This window comes from Pteropus medius, unplaced genomic scaffold (assembly GCF_902729225.1).
Source record: "Pteropus medius unplaced genomic scaffold, Ma_sr-lr_union100, whole genome shotgun sequence".
Taxonomy (NCBI): Eukaryota; Metazoa; Chordata; class Mammalia; order Chiroptera; family Pteropodidae; genus Pteropus; species Pteropus medius.
In genome coordinates this window covers 3,546,021-3,561,973 of record NW_024345479.1, presented here as the reverse complement: position 1 = coordinate 3,561,973, position 15,953 = coordinate 3,546,021, and the positions used below count along the sequence as shown (strand labels likewise).

General features: G+C 56.7%; 1 protein-coding gene across 2 annotated transcripts; it reads left to right on the top strand.

Moving 5' to 3' along the window:
- Positions 1-1,596: 1,596 nt before the first annotated feature.
- On the top strand, positions 1,597-15,677 carry OSBPL7 (oxysterol binding protein like 7). Of its 2 annotated transcripts, none has more exons than XM_039873692.1 (23): positions 1,597-1,761; positions 3,077-3,231; positions 3,378-3,503; positions 3,685-3,738; positions 4,326-4,439; positions 4,800-4,910; positions 5,009-5,126; positions 5,810-5,913; positions 6,251-6,373; positions 6,455-6,587; positions 6,671-6,765; positions 6,932-7,027; positions 7,720-7,857; positions 8,451-8,544; positions 9,173-9,420; positions 9,623-9,760; positions 12,376-12,435; positions 12,543-12,625; positions 13,552-13,696; positions 13,799-13,943; positions 14,030-14,156; positions 14,367-14,489; positions 14,649-15,677. In XM_039873692.1, the coding sequence occupies exons 2-23, from the start codon at positions 3,157-3,159 to the stop codon at positions 14,755-14,757; spliced, it is 2,559 nt and encodes an 852-aa protein (XP_039729626.1). In that variant the 5' UTR covers positions 1,597-1,761; positions 3,077-3,156; the 3' UTR covers positions 14,758-15,677. The 2 variants fall into 2 exon arrangements, with proteins under 2 accessions (XP_039729626.1, XP_039729627.1); XM_039873693.1 differs by having other exon boundaries at positions 1,598-1,761; positions 6,281-6,373.
- The last annotated feature ends 276 nt before the right edge of the window (positions 15,678-15,953 follow it).

Here is a 15,953-nt window from a genome sequence, read left to right as displayed (position 1 = left end):
CTGTTTTGCTTTTTATAAGCTTATCCTCCCTATAGACTTATTCTCAGGGTCATCTCAGACTCTCCTTCCTAAAAAATTCTCTTTACCATGTCTGAGCCTTTTACCTCCCTTTCCCTGCTCTCACAAATGGCATCTCTTACATACTTGGCCTTTTGAGGACAGCTGCCAACTCTCCCTGTAGCTAACATGTCTCAAGTGGTTATGAGCAAAGATGCTGGCGGGGGAACCAGGATTAATGAGGGGATCTGAGGGTTCTCAAGTGGAAGGCCTCGTCCAAGTCTTGGGGAACAAAAGTTCCTAATGAAAGAGTATGTTTAGCAGCCCACGCTTGTCCCTGGAGCATGCCCTGGGTGGATTCAGGGGTGATGGGGGCGAGTGCCTATTGAGCATTCCTTCTTGACTTGGAGCAATGTCACAGCTTCTTCAGTCTCGGACAGGCACCGCTGTGGCAGTAGTGATCAGCAGCTCTTCTATGGCCTGGTCCAGGACCAACTGCCCACCGCACCCAGCTCTGTGCCAGATGCCCAGAGATGCTCAATGTGAAGTGAATGAGGAGGCACTTGAGGCTCCCAGACACCAGAGTCAGTCTGGCCACTGCTGCCCAGTACTCTTCCTGATTCTCAGAGCCACACGATGCTAACCACCCTCCTGGAGTGGCCAGAGCAGTGCTGAAGTTTTGAATGGCACAGAGTAGGCATCTCCTGAGAGATGTGTAAGACCCTGAAAGGTCAATCAAGGCCATGTGTGGGGACAAGATGGGTGGGGGGAGTGGCCTACATCATTTCTGAATCAAAGAAGAACCCTATATAGCATCCTTCACCTGCTGATCGTGCCTGGGGCCCCACCACTAAAATTCTACTTTGCAGAAAGTGGCTTCACTGCACTTAAAGGTATCAGTTTCACATTCATTTGAATGGCTTTTAGACCTTTCTCAAGAGCTGATTTTTCGTTAGAATTGAGCAGCCGAACACAGAACTCCAGTAGAAGGGCAGAGGTTCTGAGAAAGGGAGGGTACCCGAGTTGACTCCAGCTAGCCCTTTAACAGCCGGCTGGTTCCTGCCCCAGATGCACTCCTGGTGCAGACTCCAGGCTGGGGGTTTTGTCTTACCACAGAGGTACTTCCAGTCTCCCCAGGCAATGGGATCTGACCAGTGACAGCCTCTGTAGGGGGCCACCGGCTGACCCTTTTGAGCATTGACTGCCCTGCTGACCATGCTCTTGGCATTGTCTAATGTCCCAAAGGGGCATCCATATCCTCCCTTCAACCTGATACTTCGCTGGCTCCAAATTTTGCAATCTATTTTCAGATGTAAAACGAGAGGCGGGAGTTAATAAGGAAATGGCCTTGGGTACTGACTGGGATCAAGGCCACACTAGTCTGAGTAAACCCTTTACCGCCATTGGCTTGAAGCCAGCAGCTCCCCCGTCCTCTGTAATCCCTTTGGAACTGTGCCCAGTGGGGACTCTGCACCCATTCCCAAGCTTCCTCGGTGCTGGGGAGTCACTCGGCCCTGAGTCCTCCGGGGAGCAGGGGGGCAGAGCTGAGCGGCTGCCCGGAGCTTGGCGGGAGGAGGGACAGGGGGAGGGGAAGGTGGGGAGATCCGGCGAGAGGGGAGGCTCCGCCGTCTCCTTCCTTCCTGGTTCCTGCAGCAGCTGCTGCCACTGCTCAGCCCGGTGAGCAGGGAGCGGGCGACTCGGGACGGTGACTCAGAGGTGGAGCAGTGTGCGGGCCAAGGAGCACTGGCGTCCATGGACTCTGGGGTAAGGGGGCCACGCTGGCATCAACTGACATTCCCCGTGAGGGCTTTCTCACACCTGAAGCTGGCAGGTCTGCTTCTCCGGAGACGGGGGCGGGAATGGAGGTGGAGAGGGGACACCCCCCTGGCTCACCTCAATCCAGTACCCTCTAGTAACAGAGCCTCCCCCTCCACCTACAAGCAGCAAGAGGCCAGGATCCACAGGGCCAGGAAAAGGGCACAGGAATACCCAAACACAAGGAGAGTTTGGGAACTTTCAATGGCTGAATGCAGGAGTTTCACCCCCTGGGTCAGCTTCTGGCAGCAAGGGCCCCTCTGCCATGGCCTCCCAGTCACCCCTGCCCCACCAAGTCCCTGTTCCCTCTGGCCTCAATTCCTCAGGTGCTTAAAAGCTCCTAGAAGATCTGAGCTATTTCCCCAGCCTCAGGCCAACCTCGCCCCTCTAGTCCCCTCCCCCGTCTCACATGCACAGAGCCTCTTGCATTATTGATGTCCCTGTGGAGCCAGGATGGCCAGGGCTGGTGCCACGGGCCCCTGTGGGCACTGCTGCGGGACGTGTGTGGACCCCTGCCTGTTCTTAGCTGCCTCTTCTCTCCTGCCTCAGCGTCTCCATTGGCCTAGTCCCCTGCTCTCTCCGGGTGGGTAGTACTTCTCAAGAGCCCCAAAGACTGGGATGGTAGAAAGGGGATGTGAGGCTTTGGTGGGCATCCTTGTGTTTGATGAGAGGAGGCGCAGGGGAAAGGGGGGCTTTCTCAGGCCTCGGTTTCTCTGTGCAGAAAACTAGCCCGAGAACTAGAGGATATGGGGACCAGTTGGTGGGGAGTTGGGATGAAGGGGTTAGGGGGTCGGGGTGTCATGGCAGAGCAGTCTCCAAGCCATGGTGGTATGGGTGCAGAGTTCTTGAAGGAAGAGGAGCTGGGTTGAGATCTTGCTTGTCTAGTCTCTGAATTCCTCTGGCCTGTTTGAGAGCCTCTTTCTTCATTCCCCTGCCTCACCTCTGATCACCCCCAGGGAATCTTCCAGAGAAAGCACTGAGTGTTTCCTGGAGCCCAAGAATGTGCACCAGGGTGGGGCTGGGCAGACTTTTCGTGATTTTCTCTCTACTGGACTGGCCTACCTCTCAGTGAACTAGCCTGAAGTGGCTGTAGTGAAAGAGGGTGTAGGCCGGGACACCCACCCAAGTTGAGATAGGGACAGACTCAGGAGAGGCGGGACAGGTGAGCAGATGTGTTGGTGAGCTCTTGCCTCAGGATGCAGGAGAGATTAGAGGTAGAGGTGATAGCAGGTCTGTGCTAATGGATTTTTTCTCTTGTTTCAAGGGCCCCCTCAGGACAAGGTGACATCCTTCCCCTTCCACCCTGTTCTTCATCCTCAGCAGGGAGTGGCCACTCCCTTCTCCATGGACTTCCAAGAGAGGGGTCCTCCCTCGCTGGCAGAGAGCACTCAGTCTACAAAGCCCAGCAGTGCCCAGCAGGTCTGAGGGCCGGAAGCAGGCATTGGGTTGGGACTCACTTGGCTCTCACCAGCCACTCCCCCGCTCTATCCTGGACTGCAGGCTTCTGAGCTGTGGGAGGTAGTGGGGTCTCACCAGCCACTCCCCCACTCTGTCCTGGACTGCAGGCTTCTGAGCTGTGGGAGGTAGTGGAAGAGCCTCGGGGCCAACGGGGTGCAGAGGATATCATGCCTGAGAGGCAGGAAGGCCACCTGCTCAAGAAGAGGAAGTGGCCTCTGAAGGGCTGGCACAAGGTAGGGTGGGCAGGGCAAAGGGCAGGGCCAGATGTGTGGAGGGTTGGGGAAGTTTGGGTAGCTGCTGGGCAGTGCTGGGTGTGGGCGTGTCAAGAAGAAAGGTCCATGTATGTGGTTGCTCTCTCCCCACACCTTTTTCTCTTGGCTACCTGGGTCCTGTTTCTCCCGGGCATCGTTACAGAGGTACTTTGTGCTCGAGGATGGGATCCTTCGCTACGCAAACACTCGGCAAGATGTGAGTCAGGGGCTGGCCAGGGTGGCGGGAGGAGTCTGGCTCCAGAATGCTCTGGGCAGGCAGGGAGCTTCTGGAATCCCCCAGAGCAGGGCCTGAATCTCAGGTACACCATTCCTGGGTGTGGGGTCTTGAACAAGTGTCTTCCCTAAGTTTTAGCCCCCTCATCTCTAAGATGGGGAGAGTGCCCTCACCCATTTGTAGCGTCACTGTCATCTTGGTAAGGGCCCTCAAGACTATGCCTGGCACAAAAGTACCCAAGAAAGGGGAGCTTTATCATCCTTGTCCTTGTTTCATTCGGGAATAAAAAACCGAAAGCCTGGCCGCCGAGGCTCTCTCTTCCTTGGCCTTGAGGACTCCCGAGGGTGGGATAGTTTTTCCTGTCCTGTGACTCCTTCAAGCTCAGAATGTGACTTCTGAGTTCTCCTCACAAGATCATGACTGACAAGGCCCTGCTGCTACGGTGACTTGGGCATGAGGGTGGACCTACTGCCTGGCCCTTGAACCTAGAGTGGCCTTAGGAAGATGGTGGCTCTGTGGTCCAGGGGTCTAAAGCCAGCCCCTTTCCCCCCACCATCAATCCACTCCAGATCACCAAGGGGAAGCTCCATGGCTCCATTGATGTCCGATTATCTGTCATGTCCATCAACAAAAAGGCCCAGCGCATTGACCTTGACACCGAAGACAACATCTACCATCTCAAGGTGACATCCTTGGGAGCCAAGTGGTGGATTGGCCCCTAGCCTGGCAGAGGCACTGAGGCACACAGAGAGGGGGACAGGGGCTTGAGGGTCTGTCTGTCCATGCGTTTGACAAGTGAGAGTTACTATCGTGTCCAGTAGCCAATGGCAAACCACCCCTGTCTGTTGTTATGTGAACAGGCACAGAACTAAGGGCTCAGACACTTGGGGAAGCTGTGCTCTGCCTCCCTGCATGGGGCCTCTGCACAAGCTGGGCACTAAAGCGGGAGAGCCTGCTTGCCTGGGGACCAGGGCCCTGACTTCTTCCTCTTGGAAAGCAGTCCTCCTTCCATGTATCCCTCTCCCTTGCCATCACTTCTACAGATCAAATCCCAGGACCTGTTCCAGAGTTGGGTGACCCAACTGCGTGCCCACCGCCTGGCCCAGCGCCTGGATGTGCCCCGCGGTCCGCTGTCCGGCACCACTCACCGGAAGGTTAGATGGGCCCTGGGGCGGGAGATGTGGGGATTCAGGGAACTGTGAGACCCAGGGAGGTGGGCACCATCCTTCCTGACCCTTGACTCACCCCACAGGTTCCTGGTGCCCAGCTTCCCACTGCAGTCAGTGCCTCGGCTCTTCCTGGGGTTGGACCTCGAGAGAAGGTGTCTTCCTGGCTGAGGGGCAGTGATGGCCTAGACCGCTGCTCTCATGGTGAGGGGCTCCTGGCACTGAGTCTTGGTGGGTAGGGCCCACATTGTCAGGTCTAGGTGGCATCAGCGGTCACAAGGAGGAGAAAATGTTACCTTCATCCTGGCCTCAGGGAGTCCCAGTCTGGTCGGGGAGAAGCCTCTGCCTCCGAGGTGATCACGTCTACTCAGGCCCTGCCCTGGGAGCCCCAGTCTTACAAAGGGTGGCTGGGCTTGTGCCCTAGGCACATGGACAGACAGAAACACAGGGCCAGGCCTCGTGAGAAAAAAAGTATGGCCAGCTGGCGTAGGGAGGGGCACCGAGGAGTCGTGCCTGGGACGGAGGTTCTCTGGAGTCATATTCCTAGAGTAGGAATCTACTCCAGGAATGTTGGCCTGGGAGAGGAAGTGCAAACCAAGTTGGGGGGAGAAAGAGTGAGGCCCCCAGCCTGCGAGGAGACAGCAGAGGTGAGGTGTGCTCTGGAGACAGTGAAGATCAGGGTGCCGGCTCTCTTGGGGAACCAGTGTGAGGCCAGACCAAAGGGCGGGACCTGGGAACTGCTTTGGGCTCATGAGTGGGGGAGGGGGAGACAGTGTCAGGATTTCCCTGGCCGCCAGGTGAAGTCTTTGGAGAAGGAAGGGAAGCTGGGGGACAGACTTTGCACCCCGGCCAGCGTTGGGAGAGGGACTTCCTCATTCTTCCCACAGAGCTCTCCGAGTGCCAGGGGAAGCTCCAGGAACTGCACAGACTCCTCCAGAGCCTGGAGTCCCTGCACCGAATCCCCTCAGCCCCTGTGATCCCCACACACCAGGTGAGGTCCAGGGGAGGAGGCAGGCTCCCGTCCAGGGGTCTCCCTCCTGCTTGTCACGTTCATCCCATCACTTCCCTGGACAGGTCCCTCGTTCCCCTTATGTCACTGCTGTTTTCAGGAGAGCCACACATCTGCCTAGTTGCTTCTTCTCCCATGTCCATTTTGCCTCAAGGCCATCTCTCTGCCCCTTTGGAGCGACCCCTTCCTCCTGTGCCCACGTACCTGCCAGGATGTTGGTCTTCTTCCTCTGGGATGTCAGTTGTCTCTGCACCCTCTCCCATGACCACCTGCCCCTCTCCTGGCTTTGATGGTTGCTGCCCCTTTTCTCCACCCTAAGAGTGAAACTCCCCCCGCCTCGACTTGCCAGGCCTCAGTGACAACGGAGAGACCCAAGAAGGGGAAACGGACCAGCCGCATGTGGTGCACACAGAGCTTTGCCAAGGATGACACCATTGGACGGGTGAGGTGGGGTGTAGACCCTAGTCACAGGGTGGGATGTTCTGAAGGAGGCTTCCTCTTCAACCCCTCCCCTCACCCACAGGTCGGTCGTCTCCATGGCTCTGTTCCCAACCTCTCTCGCTACCTGGAGTCTCGGGACCACTCAGGACCCCGTGGGCTACCTCCCCCAGACTATGCCCACCTGCAGCGCAGTTTCTGGGCCCTGGCGCAGAAGGGTGAGTGTATGACGGAGGGCGACGAGGAGCAGGCGGGAGAGGGGGAGGAAGAAGAGTCTGATGGCCCGCCCCTGCCCCCACAGTGCACAGCTCCCTCAGCAGTGTCTTGGCTGCCCTCACTGCCGAACGGGACCAACTGAGGGACCTGCACCAGGATTCAGAGCTGTCCAGGATCGGGGTGAGGCTTGGGGACATGGTGGCTGGTGAGAGGAGATGGCTTGAGGCTGAGTCTGCAGGCCTGGGGGTGCAGGCAGATCTGGGCTGGGAAGGGGGTGTGGCACAGGCAGTCTCTGCATGGCAGAGTCGGGAGGGCTTCATCCTGTCCCCTCATCCTCTCTTTGCAGGTCTCTGAGGCCTCAGCTGGCCCGAGGCGCCTCCATTCACTGTCCATCTCCTCGGACACTACGGCAGACTCTTTCAGTTCCCTCAACCCTGAGGAGGTAGGAACTGGAGTGGGCTGTGGGGACCATTTCTCCTGGGCCTTCTGTCCTAGCAGGAGTGAAGGCATGGTTGGTTTTCAGACCTGAAACGGAGCCTAAAAATTCTAGCTCCAACCCCTTTCACATAAAATTGGCAGCAGCCACATCTTGTTCATCCCTTAACAGTGTGCAGAGTGCTTTTACTTTTAATTCAAAGGCCTGTGAGGTGGTGATTCAAGTTTGTAGATGAGGAAACTGAGACTCAAAGAGTATAATTGATGGGCCCAGGCTCCCACACTTGTGGACCGGCTGAGTGGAGATGTAGGGACTGAGCACAGACTCTAGGGCTCTAGTCCACAGGTTTGAACTTGGCTCCACTGCATGCCAGCTTTATGACCTTGAGCCTCAGCGTTCTAATCTGCAAAGCAGGGGTAATAAGTACATGTACCTCGTAGGGTGTCAAGATTGAGTTCATGCAAGCAAAGGGCTAGGAGCTGGGCTCAGAGTTGGTGCCCAGAAAGTGTAAGCAGTTATTGTGGAACCGTGTCTGCTTACTCCCACGCAGGTGTTCATTCCACTGCGCTCGCCCCTGCTCGACAGGTTTCAGACTCAGACAGTCAAAGTCCCTCTCAAGGGAGATGTCAAGCAAGGGGACCTCTGCTTGACTCTCCTGGCTTGGCCTCTGGGACCTTACACCCATCCTGCTCTCACAGCAAGAAGCTCTGTACATGAAGGGGCGAGAGCTGACCCCCCAGCTGTCCCAGAGCAGCATCCTGTCCCTGGCTGATTCCCACACAGAGTTCTTTGATGCCTGCGAGGTTCTCCTATCCGCCAGCTCTTCTGAGAATGAGGTGAGGAAGGTGGGAAGCTGGCAGTAAGGGGAGGGGACCCTGCAAGTATAGGGGCGGGGTCCAGAGAGACTAGGATCTGTAGATTCCCAAACCCTTTCTGCCTCAGCCGCCGTCTCTGGGAACACGTCCAACACCGCTGGGTTTGAGAGGCCCTGCTCAGAAATCTGTGCCGGGGACTCTTCTTCCAGTTCGATGTGCTTTATCCCCATTGGCTTCTCCTGAAACTGCTGCCTCAGCTCCACCCCAGCCAGCTTCCTGTGACCCTATTTTAGACCCAGTGCTCCCCTGACTGCTCCTCCGTTCCCCCACCCTGCTGAATCTCAATAATCCCCAACTTCCCTTCCATTTGTGTCTTGCCAAATCTCTGAGCTTCCTCCCCACAGTCGAAAGGCCAGACCCTCCCTCTCCCAAGGTGGCAGGTGATGCCAGGCCTCCTAGGGCTGTGTCTTAGGACTCAGACCACCCGCCTCCCAAATACGTTCTCTTCCCCTTCCCACCAAAGGGCTAGCTGGGCAGTCTTGCCAGGCCCTGGGCACTGCCCAGCTGCCCAGGGGAGGCCCTGTCTGCCCGGCCTGTCATCTGTCCCGGCCCAGGGCTCAGAGGAGGAGGAGTCGTGCACCAGTGAAGTCACCACCAGCCTGTCTGAAGAGGTGCTGGACCTCAGGGGAGCTGAGCGCTTTCAGAAAGGTGCCAGCCAGGTGTTTGGGCAGGGAGGGGCTGGAGGTGGGCAGAGAAATGGTGTTGTCCAAAGCCCAGGCCCCTTGGGGAGGCAGTCCCTTGTGGTAACTAGTGAGCTGAGGCCTTTGGATGCTGACTCCAGAGATGACCCTAAGGGGTGAGGAAAGCTAAACTGTGAGCTATGGCATGTTCCAGAAGTGGCTCCGGAGGTGGGACAGGTAGGGGCTGGCCTCTGTTCGGTCTTCTGAGAAGGTTCACATAGGGTCTGAGAGAGAGGGAGAAGATCACACCTTGCCACTTTTTAGTAGTGTGACTTCAGACATGCCATTTTACTTCTCGGAGCCTGTTTCCCCATCTATAAAATCGGCTGAATAATATGCACCCTGACATCAGTTTCTGTGTGTATGAAAGGAATAGAAGGCAAGAGTGGGGATTCTGGAAGGGCTTCTGGGGTACAGGGTCTCCCCGCTGCCCACCTAAACCCCTCGGGAGCTCATTGAGAATTAGATCCCCAGCGCCCTGCCCCACAGAGAGTTGAGAGTGGGTCTTAGGGTGGGAGGCAGCTGGGCAGTGGGCCAGCCTATGGGCCTCCTGCGTCAGGATGCCGGGAGAGTGACGTGGCTGGGGTGGGCCCCAGGGGGGTGTGTTCCAGGGAGAGCTCCAGGGCCGCCCCGTCGCCGCCGCCTTCCCGCGGCCAGCGGGCCGGGGGCCGACGTGAGCCTGTGGAACATACTGCGTAACAACATCGGCAAGGACCTGTCAAAGGTGTCGATGCCTGTGCAGCTCAACGAGCCACTCAACACTCTGCAGCGGCTCTGTGAGGAGCTCGAGTACAGCGGCCTCCTGGACCAGGCCAGCCGCATCGCTGACCCCTGCGAGCGCATGGTACCAGCCCCGACCCACCCTCGGGCCCAACCTGGCTACCTCGTCCTCTTGACGGCTTCTGCCTCCCAAAAAATCCTGGCCGGGCTGCTCCTTGCCACTGAAGTTGTGCCTCAGTACCCCAGTCCTTGCTTATGGTGGGACGGCATCTCCTTCTCTGGTCCCCAGCACCCCCAGTGGCATCCCCCTGCCCTTCCTCCCTCAGGTGTATATCGCAGCCTTTGCTGTCTCTGCCTACTCCTCCACGTACCACCGGGCGGGCTGCAAGCCCTTCAACCCTGTCCTGGGGGAGACCTACGAGTGTGAGCGGCCTGACCGAGGCTTCCGCTTCATCAGTGAGCAGGTGTGGGCCCTGGAAGATGGGGGCTGGCTTCGTAGGTGTCTGGGGCAGGGACGCACCTGGGCTCCAGAGGGGCCAGGTTGTGGGAGAGGAAGGGGGCAGTTGGCTCAGGGCCAGGCACTGGGCCATATGGTGGAAGTGCAGAGGGTTCTACTCAGAAGAGCTCCCTGCTTAGTGTGGGAGATGGACTTGAAACAAGGAGTTAGTGTACCAAGTTCCCGAGCGGGGATTATGGAAGCTTATAAGAGGTTCTTCAGCTCCCCTTGGGAAGGCATGCTCTAGGTGATCTTGAGCTAAGTCTTGAAGGACGAATTGGAGTTCACCGGGAGTATGAGGGGCTGAGGAGAATGGGATGTTTCAGACAGTGTAAAGGAACAGATGGAGCATGTTTGGGAGGAGGTAGAGACGGGGCTGGAAGACAAGGCAGGCTCTGAGGAGCCCTGTAGGTAAAGGTAGGGAGGGATTTGTTTGTTTCAAATCCTAAAGGCTATGGGGAGTCCTTGGAGGGTTTTAAGCAGTAGAGTGACATGCTCAGAATTACATTTTATAAAGGACACTCAGGCAGTGGTGTGCGGACAGATCAGAGAAAGCCATTAGGAGGCCATTTCAGTCATCACCCTAAAAGCTGATGGGGACCTGCACTTAGGCCGTGACAGCTCAATTAGGTGGACGGAGGAATTCAAGAGCTATTTATGTGTTGCCCTTGACAGGACTCAGTGGTCAACGGAAAATTCTTACAGCTAAGGAGTAGGGGAGGTGGTTGATGAGAGGGAGAAGGCTGGGGTAGCCGCGAATTTCTGGATTGAGGGCTTCAGTGGGTGTGCAGCAGAGCCAGTCAGCAAGATGGAGAGAATGTGAGGAAGGTAACTGAATTAGGGAGATTCCTTGTCCGTCCATGGGAGCTTGATTTCCAAGGGGAGATGTCCAGCAGGCCCCGGGGAATGTGGGCCTCGAGCTCCTTGGAGAGAACTGGGTGGGGCTGACAGATCGGGGAGTCACCAGCTTAGATGACGGGTAAAGTCCTAGACTGCTCCCAGGAGAGGGTCTGGAGAGGAGGGTGGGCAGGGAAGGTGGAGGACGGAAGGGAGGGGGAGGTCAAATGGGCCATGGGACTCAGTGGGGGTGTCACCGGCTTCCTGACGAGGGAGATTTCAGACAAAGGCTGGGGGCCGAGGCTGGATTACAGTTGGCATAAAGTGGAAGTAAAAAATATATATATATATACAGATTATTTCCAAAAAATGTTACCATGAGAGAAAGAGGAGGTAGAGAGAGTGGCAACCAGAGGGGGCGGTAAAGGGTGGCGGCAATTTTTTTGTTTAGATTTTAAATGTTTTTGAAAACATGATGACACGTGCATAGAGTCCGATAGTGTGTACAATAGAAAATGAGCCCCCACCCCACCCGTCTGAGGGGAGAGCTGCTGCCCATGTTTGTTTTATGCACGTGTGAGAAAAGATGTACCTGGCTAGAAAGAAAAGGGTCACTCTTTTTAATATGGAAGAAACAGGAGATATTTCTATTCAGAGAGAAAGAGAAATGTAGCGGGAAAGACTAAAGGGCAGAGGGGCGGGGGATGGGAGGAGTGAGGCGGCTGCAGGGAGGGGTGGGAGGCAGCATGGAGGAGAGGGGCCCTCGGGTGGCAGGGGGTCGGGATGGGAGCCTGTAAATTGGTGGAAGGCATTGGCCTCTCTGTTCTCCCTCTGAATGTGGTTTGAAGAGTATGGCTTGGGTGTAGGCCCTCAGAGGAGGACTGTGGTGATGCTGAGGGCCTAGGTGTCGACGTGATGCAGAATTAGAGGTTTCCCAGCGTGTGCTGTGTATCTGTTTTGTGGAAGGGTAGGGGGTTCTGAAGAGCAGGGACCTGGGACAGCATGGAGGAGGCCGGTCATTGCCTGGAGTTGTGGCGAGTGATGGCAGCAGGTTGTTGAGGGTGCTGGGTGAGAGGGCTGGAAGAGACAGAGCAGTCTCAGCTGGGCAGGAAGGAGGTGGAGACGGGGCTAACAGGCCATGACAAAGCAGAACAGCCAGAAGTCTTGGCAGGAGCCACAGGCAACAGGAATGGAGAAAGGATCAAGCCAGGCAGGCTTGTAGGATTCAGGAGTTCAAGGTTCCAGATATGGAGCTATTCCAAGGAGCACAAGGCCAAGGTTTTCCAAGGGTGTAGTATGGAGGTTGCAGGGTGGTGATCAGTTTTGGGGGAGAAGAGGGTGAGGAAGAGGGTCCTTATGGGACAGTTGGCTTTCAGGCAGGGCATGGTGGAGGCCCCACCTGTCACTGCTAGAGGACTTTATAGGCTTGAGCAGGGGTTCTGGAGGGCTCCATGACTTTATAGGCTTGAGCAGGGGTTCTGGAGGGCTCCATGACAGGGGTAGCAAGGAGGGCTCCAAGGGGGAGTGAGTGAGAAGGCAGAATGGAGGGGCCTCATGTGAAAAGAGAGGATGATGGAATTTGGGTGGTGGCCAAGGATGACAGGGACAAGAGACCTGGAACTAACTCATCTTCTGGTTGGCAGGGAAACAGGGGCTGGAGGTAAGGGACTTTGGGGGGCCCTGGGGTCAGGAGAGGACCTTATGGTCCTCAAGGGCAGCCTCGAGAGAACTTCTTTGCTTACCAAGGTCTCCCACCACCCCCCTGTCTCGGCGTGCCATGCAGAATCAGAGAACTTCATCTTCTGGTAGGGGTGGGCAAGTAGAGGAAGTTGGGGGTGAGGGACAGATGGGGGAGGGGCTGGAACACTCTCTCGTCTAATCTCTGCTGTCCCTCTCCCTCCCCCACACCAACTCCAGACATGAAGTGGAAGAACAAGTTCTGGGGCAAATCCTTGGAGATTGTGCCTGTGGGGACAGTCAATGTCAGCCTGCCCAGGTGAGTGTTCCTAAGTGCTCAGCAACCAGGTACAGTCCACAGGCCATCCTCCAGTCTGGGATGGGGAGGTAGTAGGAGGGACAGGATAGGAAGGTCTGGCCTTAAGCCGCTTGGGATGGGGCAACGTCTCTATATATTTTGCACCTATATTTGCCACAGTTGCCAATAAAGGTGAAAAATCATGGTAGAGCTGGAAGGGCTCACTGAGGTCATCTGATGCAGCGGCTCTCACACTTTTTTGACCATGACTCACAGTAAGAAATGTGTTTGAGATCTCGTGCCAGTACATGCATGTGTGTGCACAGACCCATACATGTAGACAGACACACACACACACACAGAAACCTAAATTAATCTCAGGACTGGTCAGAAGCCACATTTAAGACCCCCTCATCCAGCTCATGTTACAGGTGGGAACCGCAGCCAGAGGAGAGAAACTTGCCCAGCGGGATCCAGGAGTGAGCCCGAGGCCGGTGCAGGGGTTGGGGAGCCTGGGCTTTGGGGTCAGAAGTCCTGACTGGGAGTCCTCATTCTGACAATAGTTATGCAAGCGGCAAAAGACTTGAAGCCTCAGAGTCTTGAGTTTGCTCTTCTATAAGATGAGAGTAAGGAATAACACTGATAGAAGTAGGGAGTAAACAGGGAAATGGAACACTCACCACCGTGCCCGGCACCCAGGGCCACGGGCCCTGTCTATGTTTTGACCCCCATGACTTAGGCACATAGGAGCTTTATCAGTGAATGGAAATGTGTTAGTTGAATACTTTCTGGGAAGGTTGCCCTGTTTTATAAGTCACCCTTCATGGCACAGCCTGAACCAGACCCATGTGACCTGTTCCAGTGAGACAGGTGCTCCCCAGCTGAGGGTGGCACTTGTTTTCCAGAGCCAGCCAGCCAGCTGCCCTCCCATGCTCTGTCTCTCTCAGGTTTGGGGACCACTTTGAGTGGAACAAGGTGACATCCTGCATTCACAACATCCTGAGTGGTCAGCGCTGGATCGAGCACTATGGGGAGGTGCTCATCCGGAACACACAGGATAGCTCCTGCCACTGCAAGATCACCTTCTGCAAGGTGGGCACGCCACCCTGACCCTGCCTGGCCACCCCTAGCCGCTCACCCTGCTGAAGGGGAGGGGACACCTACCTAAGCCCCCCACCCTTACCCCCACCCCAGGCCAAGTACTGGAGCTCCAACATCCACGAGGTGCAGGGTGCTGTGTTCAGCCGGAGTGGCCGTGTCCTCCACCGTCTCTTCGGGAAGTGGCACGAGGGACTGTACCGGGGACCCCCACCCGGTGGTCAGTGCATCTGGAAACCCAGTAAGTGGATTGGTCGGGGAGGCCTAGGCAGGGTGAGGGCAGCTATGACATAGTCCTCCTGCCCCAGCCCCTGCCTTTCCCCCCAGACTCAATGCCCCCAGACCATGAGCGAAACTTCGGCTTCACTCAGTTTGCCTTGGAGCTGAATGAGCTGACGTCAGAGCTGAAACGGTCACTGCCTTCCACAGATACGCGGCTCCGGCCAGACCAGAGGTCAGTGCTAGGCGGGCCCTGCCCTAGAACCACCAGGCTCCTCCCTCCCGCACGTGGGTTTCTGTGTAGAGCTGGGACTTTGTCTTTCTTTCCTTGAGTGCCTCAGGGAGATGGGGGCCTGTTTGGCGGCAGAGCTGGGCGGGGGATGGAGGCCTTGGATTTGGGGGCCCCTGAGGGGTCAGTTCTGCTGACAGTTGTCTGGTTACTCAGGTACCTGGAAGAGGGGAACATACAGGCCGCTGAGGCCCAGAAGAGAAGGATCGAGCAGCTTCAGCGAGACAGACGCAAAGTGATGGAGGAGAACAATATCGTCCACCAGGCTCGCTTCTTCAGGTCACTCTGCCCTTGCCCTGGGTCTCTGCAATCCAGCCTCCCGCTCCTCCCCTCTGGCCCCTTCCTGCTTTGAGTGGGGCCAGCAGTTGGAGGCAGCATCTCAGGAAAGCCTTAATTCTGGATGTTCACCATTCCCCTTCCATGATTCTTGTCCCCCAGGCGGCAGACGGACGGCAGCGGGAAGGAGTGGTGGGTGACTAACAACACGTACTGGCGGCTGCGGGCTGAGCCAGGCTATGGGAACATGGACGGGGCCGTGCTCTGGTAGCCCTGGCCCCGGGGGCAGGAGGCTCCAGTTCTTCCCTCCTGCCTCCACCCTGGACACGGACACACGGGTGAGGCCAGGCTCCCCAGCTCACTGCCCTGGAGACCAGAGGGGCAGTCCTGGCTCTGGCCCTCCCCCCTCTGCTGGCCAGAGGGGCTGCATCTCAGCCCATCACCCACCCCATGGTTGGGGTGAGAAGCAGGATTTGAGCTTCCCCAGTCTCGTTGCTCCCATAACCAGCATGTAAGACCCTTCTTGCTTTTTTACTTTCTTCCTTCCCCCTTGGGGTACTTGGGGGAGAGTCCAGGTTCTCCAGGATCTGCTCCCCATTTCAGTGCCTTCATAGGACACAGGTGACCCCCTGATGTTCCCCAGGCCCCCTATGCCCAGGGCTCTGGCCCCAGATGTGCGGTTAGAGTGAGGGAGGGGAGGAGGCAGCCTTTTCTTCCACCTTGTCCCTCCCAAGCCCCTCTTCAGCATCTTCTCCACTGGCCCAGGGGGCCTCCCTTTGCTTGGTCCCTGGCAATCTCTCCCATCCTCCGGGATCCCTTTCTCCCAAACCGTGGAATGCCTGCAGCTTTCAGGTCTTTTGGCCCTGGTCCTCGAGCGGTTTCCTTGAGAACCCGCCAGGGTCCCCCCAGAGCAGATGAGGCCTCTCCAAGAGGTGGGGAGCAGACTGGAGCAGGCTGGGCGCCTGGCCTCAGGCCCACTGGGAGTGAGTGAGCACGTGTGAGAGTGTAAGTTCGTGTAGAAGAGTGTGTGCGTGCACATGTGCCTGTGTACTGCTTGCAGGCGAGCAGGGTTCCCAATGTAGCCCGGACCTGGGTGTCCACCACTGTTGCTGCTCATTTTCACACGGTCTGCCTCTGACCAAGGTGAATTGCTGACATTCCAAGCTCCAATAAAGACTGTCCTAAACGTTGGCCTGTGACCGTTCACTTAAACACATGTGCGCTCAAGCTTAGTGAAGGCCCACAGCTTCCCACACACACCTGGGCTAAAAATCCGATATCATCTCTTCCTTAATCTTCACATCCTGTCGTACTATCTCAAGTATCCCTCGGCGCTGGCCCTTCTCTTGACTGCACCTGGCCTAGGCTGGGCCCTTACTGACCCTTGCCTGGACTATGGCAATTGCCTTGGAGCTCCTAGTCACTCCGTTCTGACACTGGCTTTCAAGGTGAGATTTTAAAAGAGAA

Excerpts from the sequence above, each read along its gene's own strand:
- OSBPL7 (XM_039873692.1), top strand. The coding sequence starts at position 3,157 with ATGGACTTCCAAGAGAGGGGTCCTCCCTCGCTGGCAGAGAGCACTCAG. Across the intron at positions 5,914-6,250 it reads CTGTGATCCCCACACACCAG|AGTGAAACTCCCCCCGCCTC; the intron begins GTGAGGTCCAGG and ends CTCCACCCTAAG. Across the intron at positions 13,944-14,029 it reads TCAGTGCATCTGGAAACCCA|ACTCAATGCCCCCAGACCAT; the intron begins GTAAGTGGATTG and ends CTTTCCCCCCAG.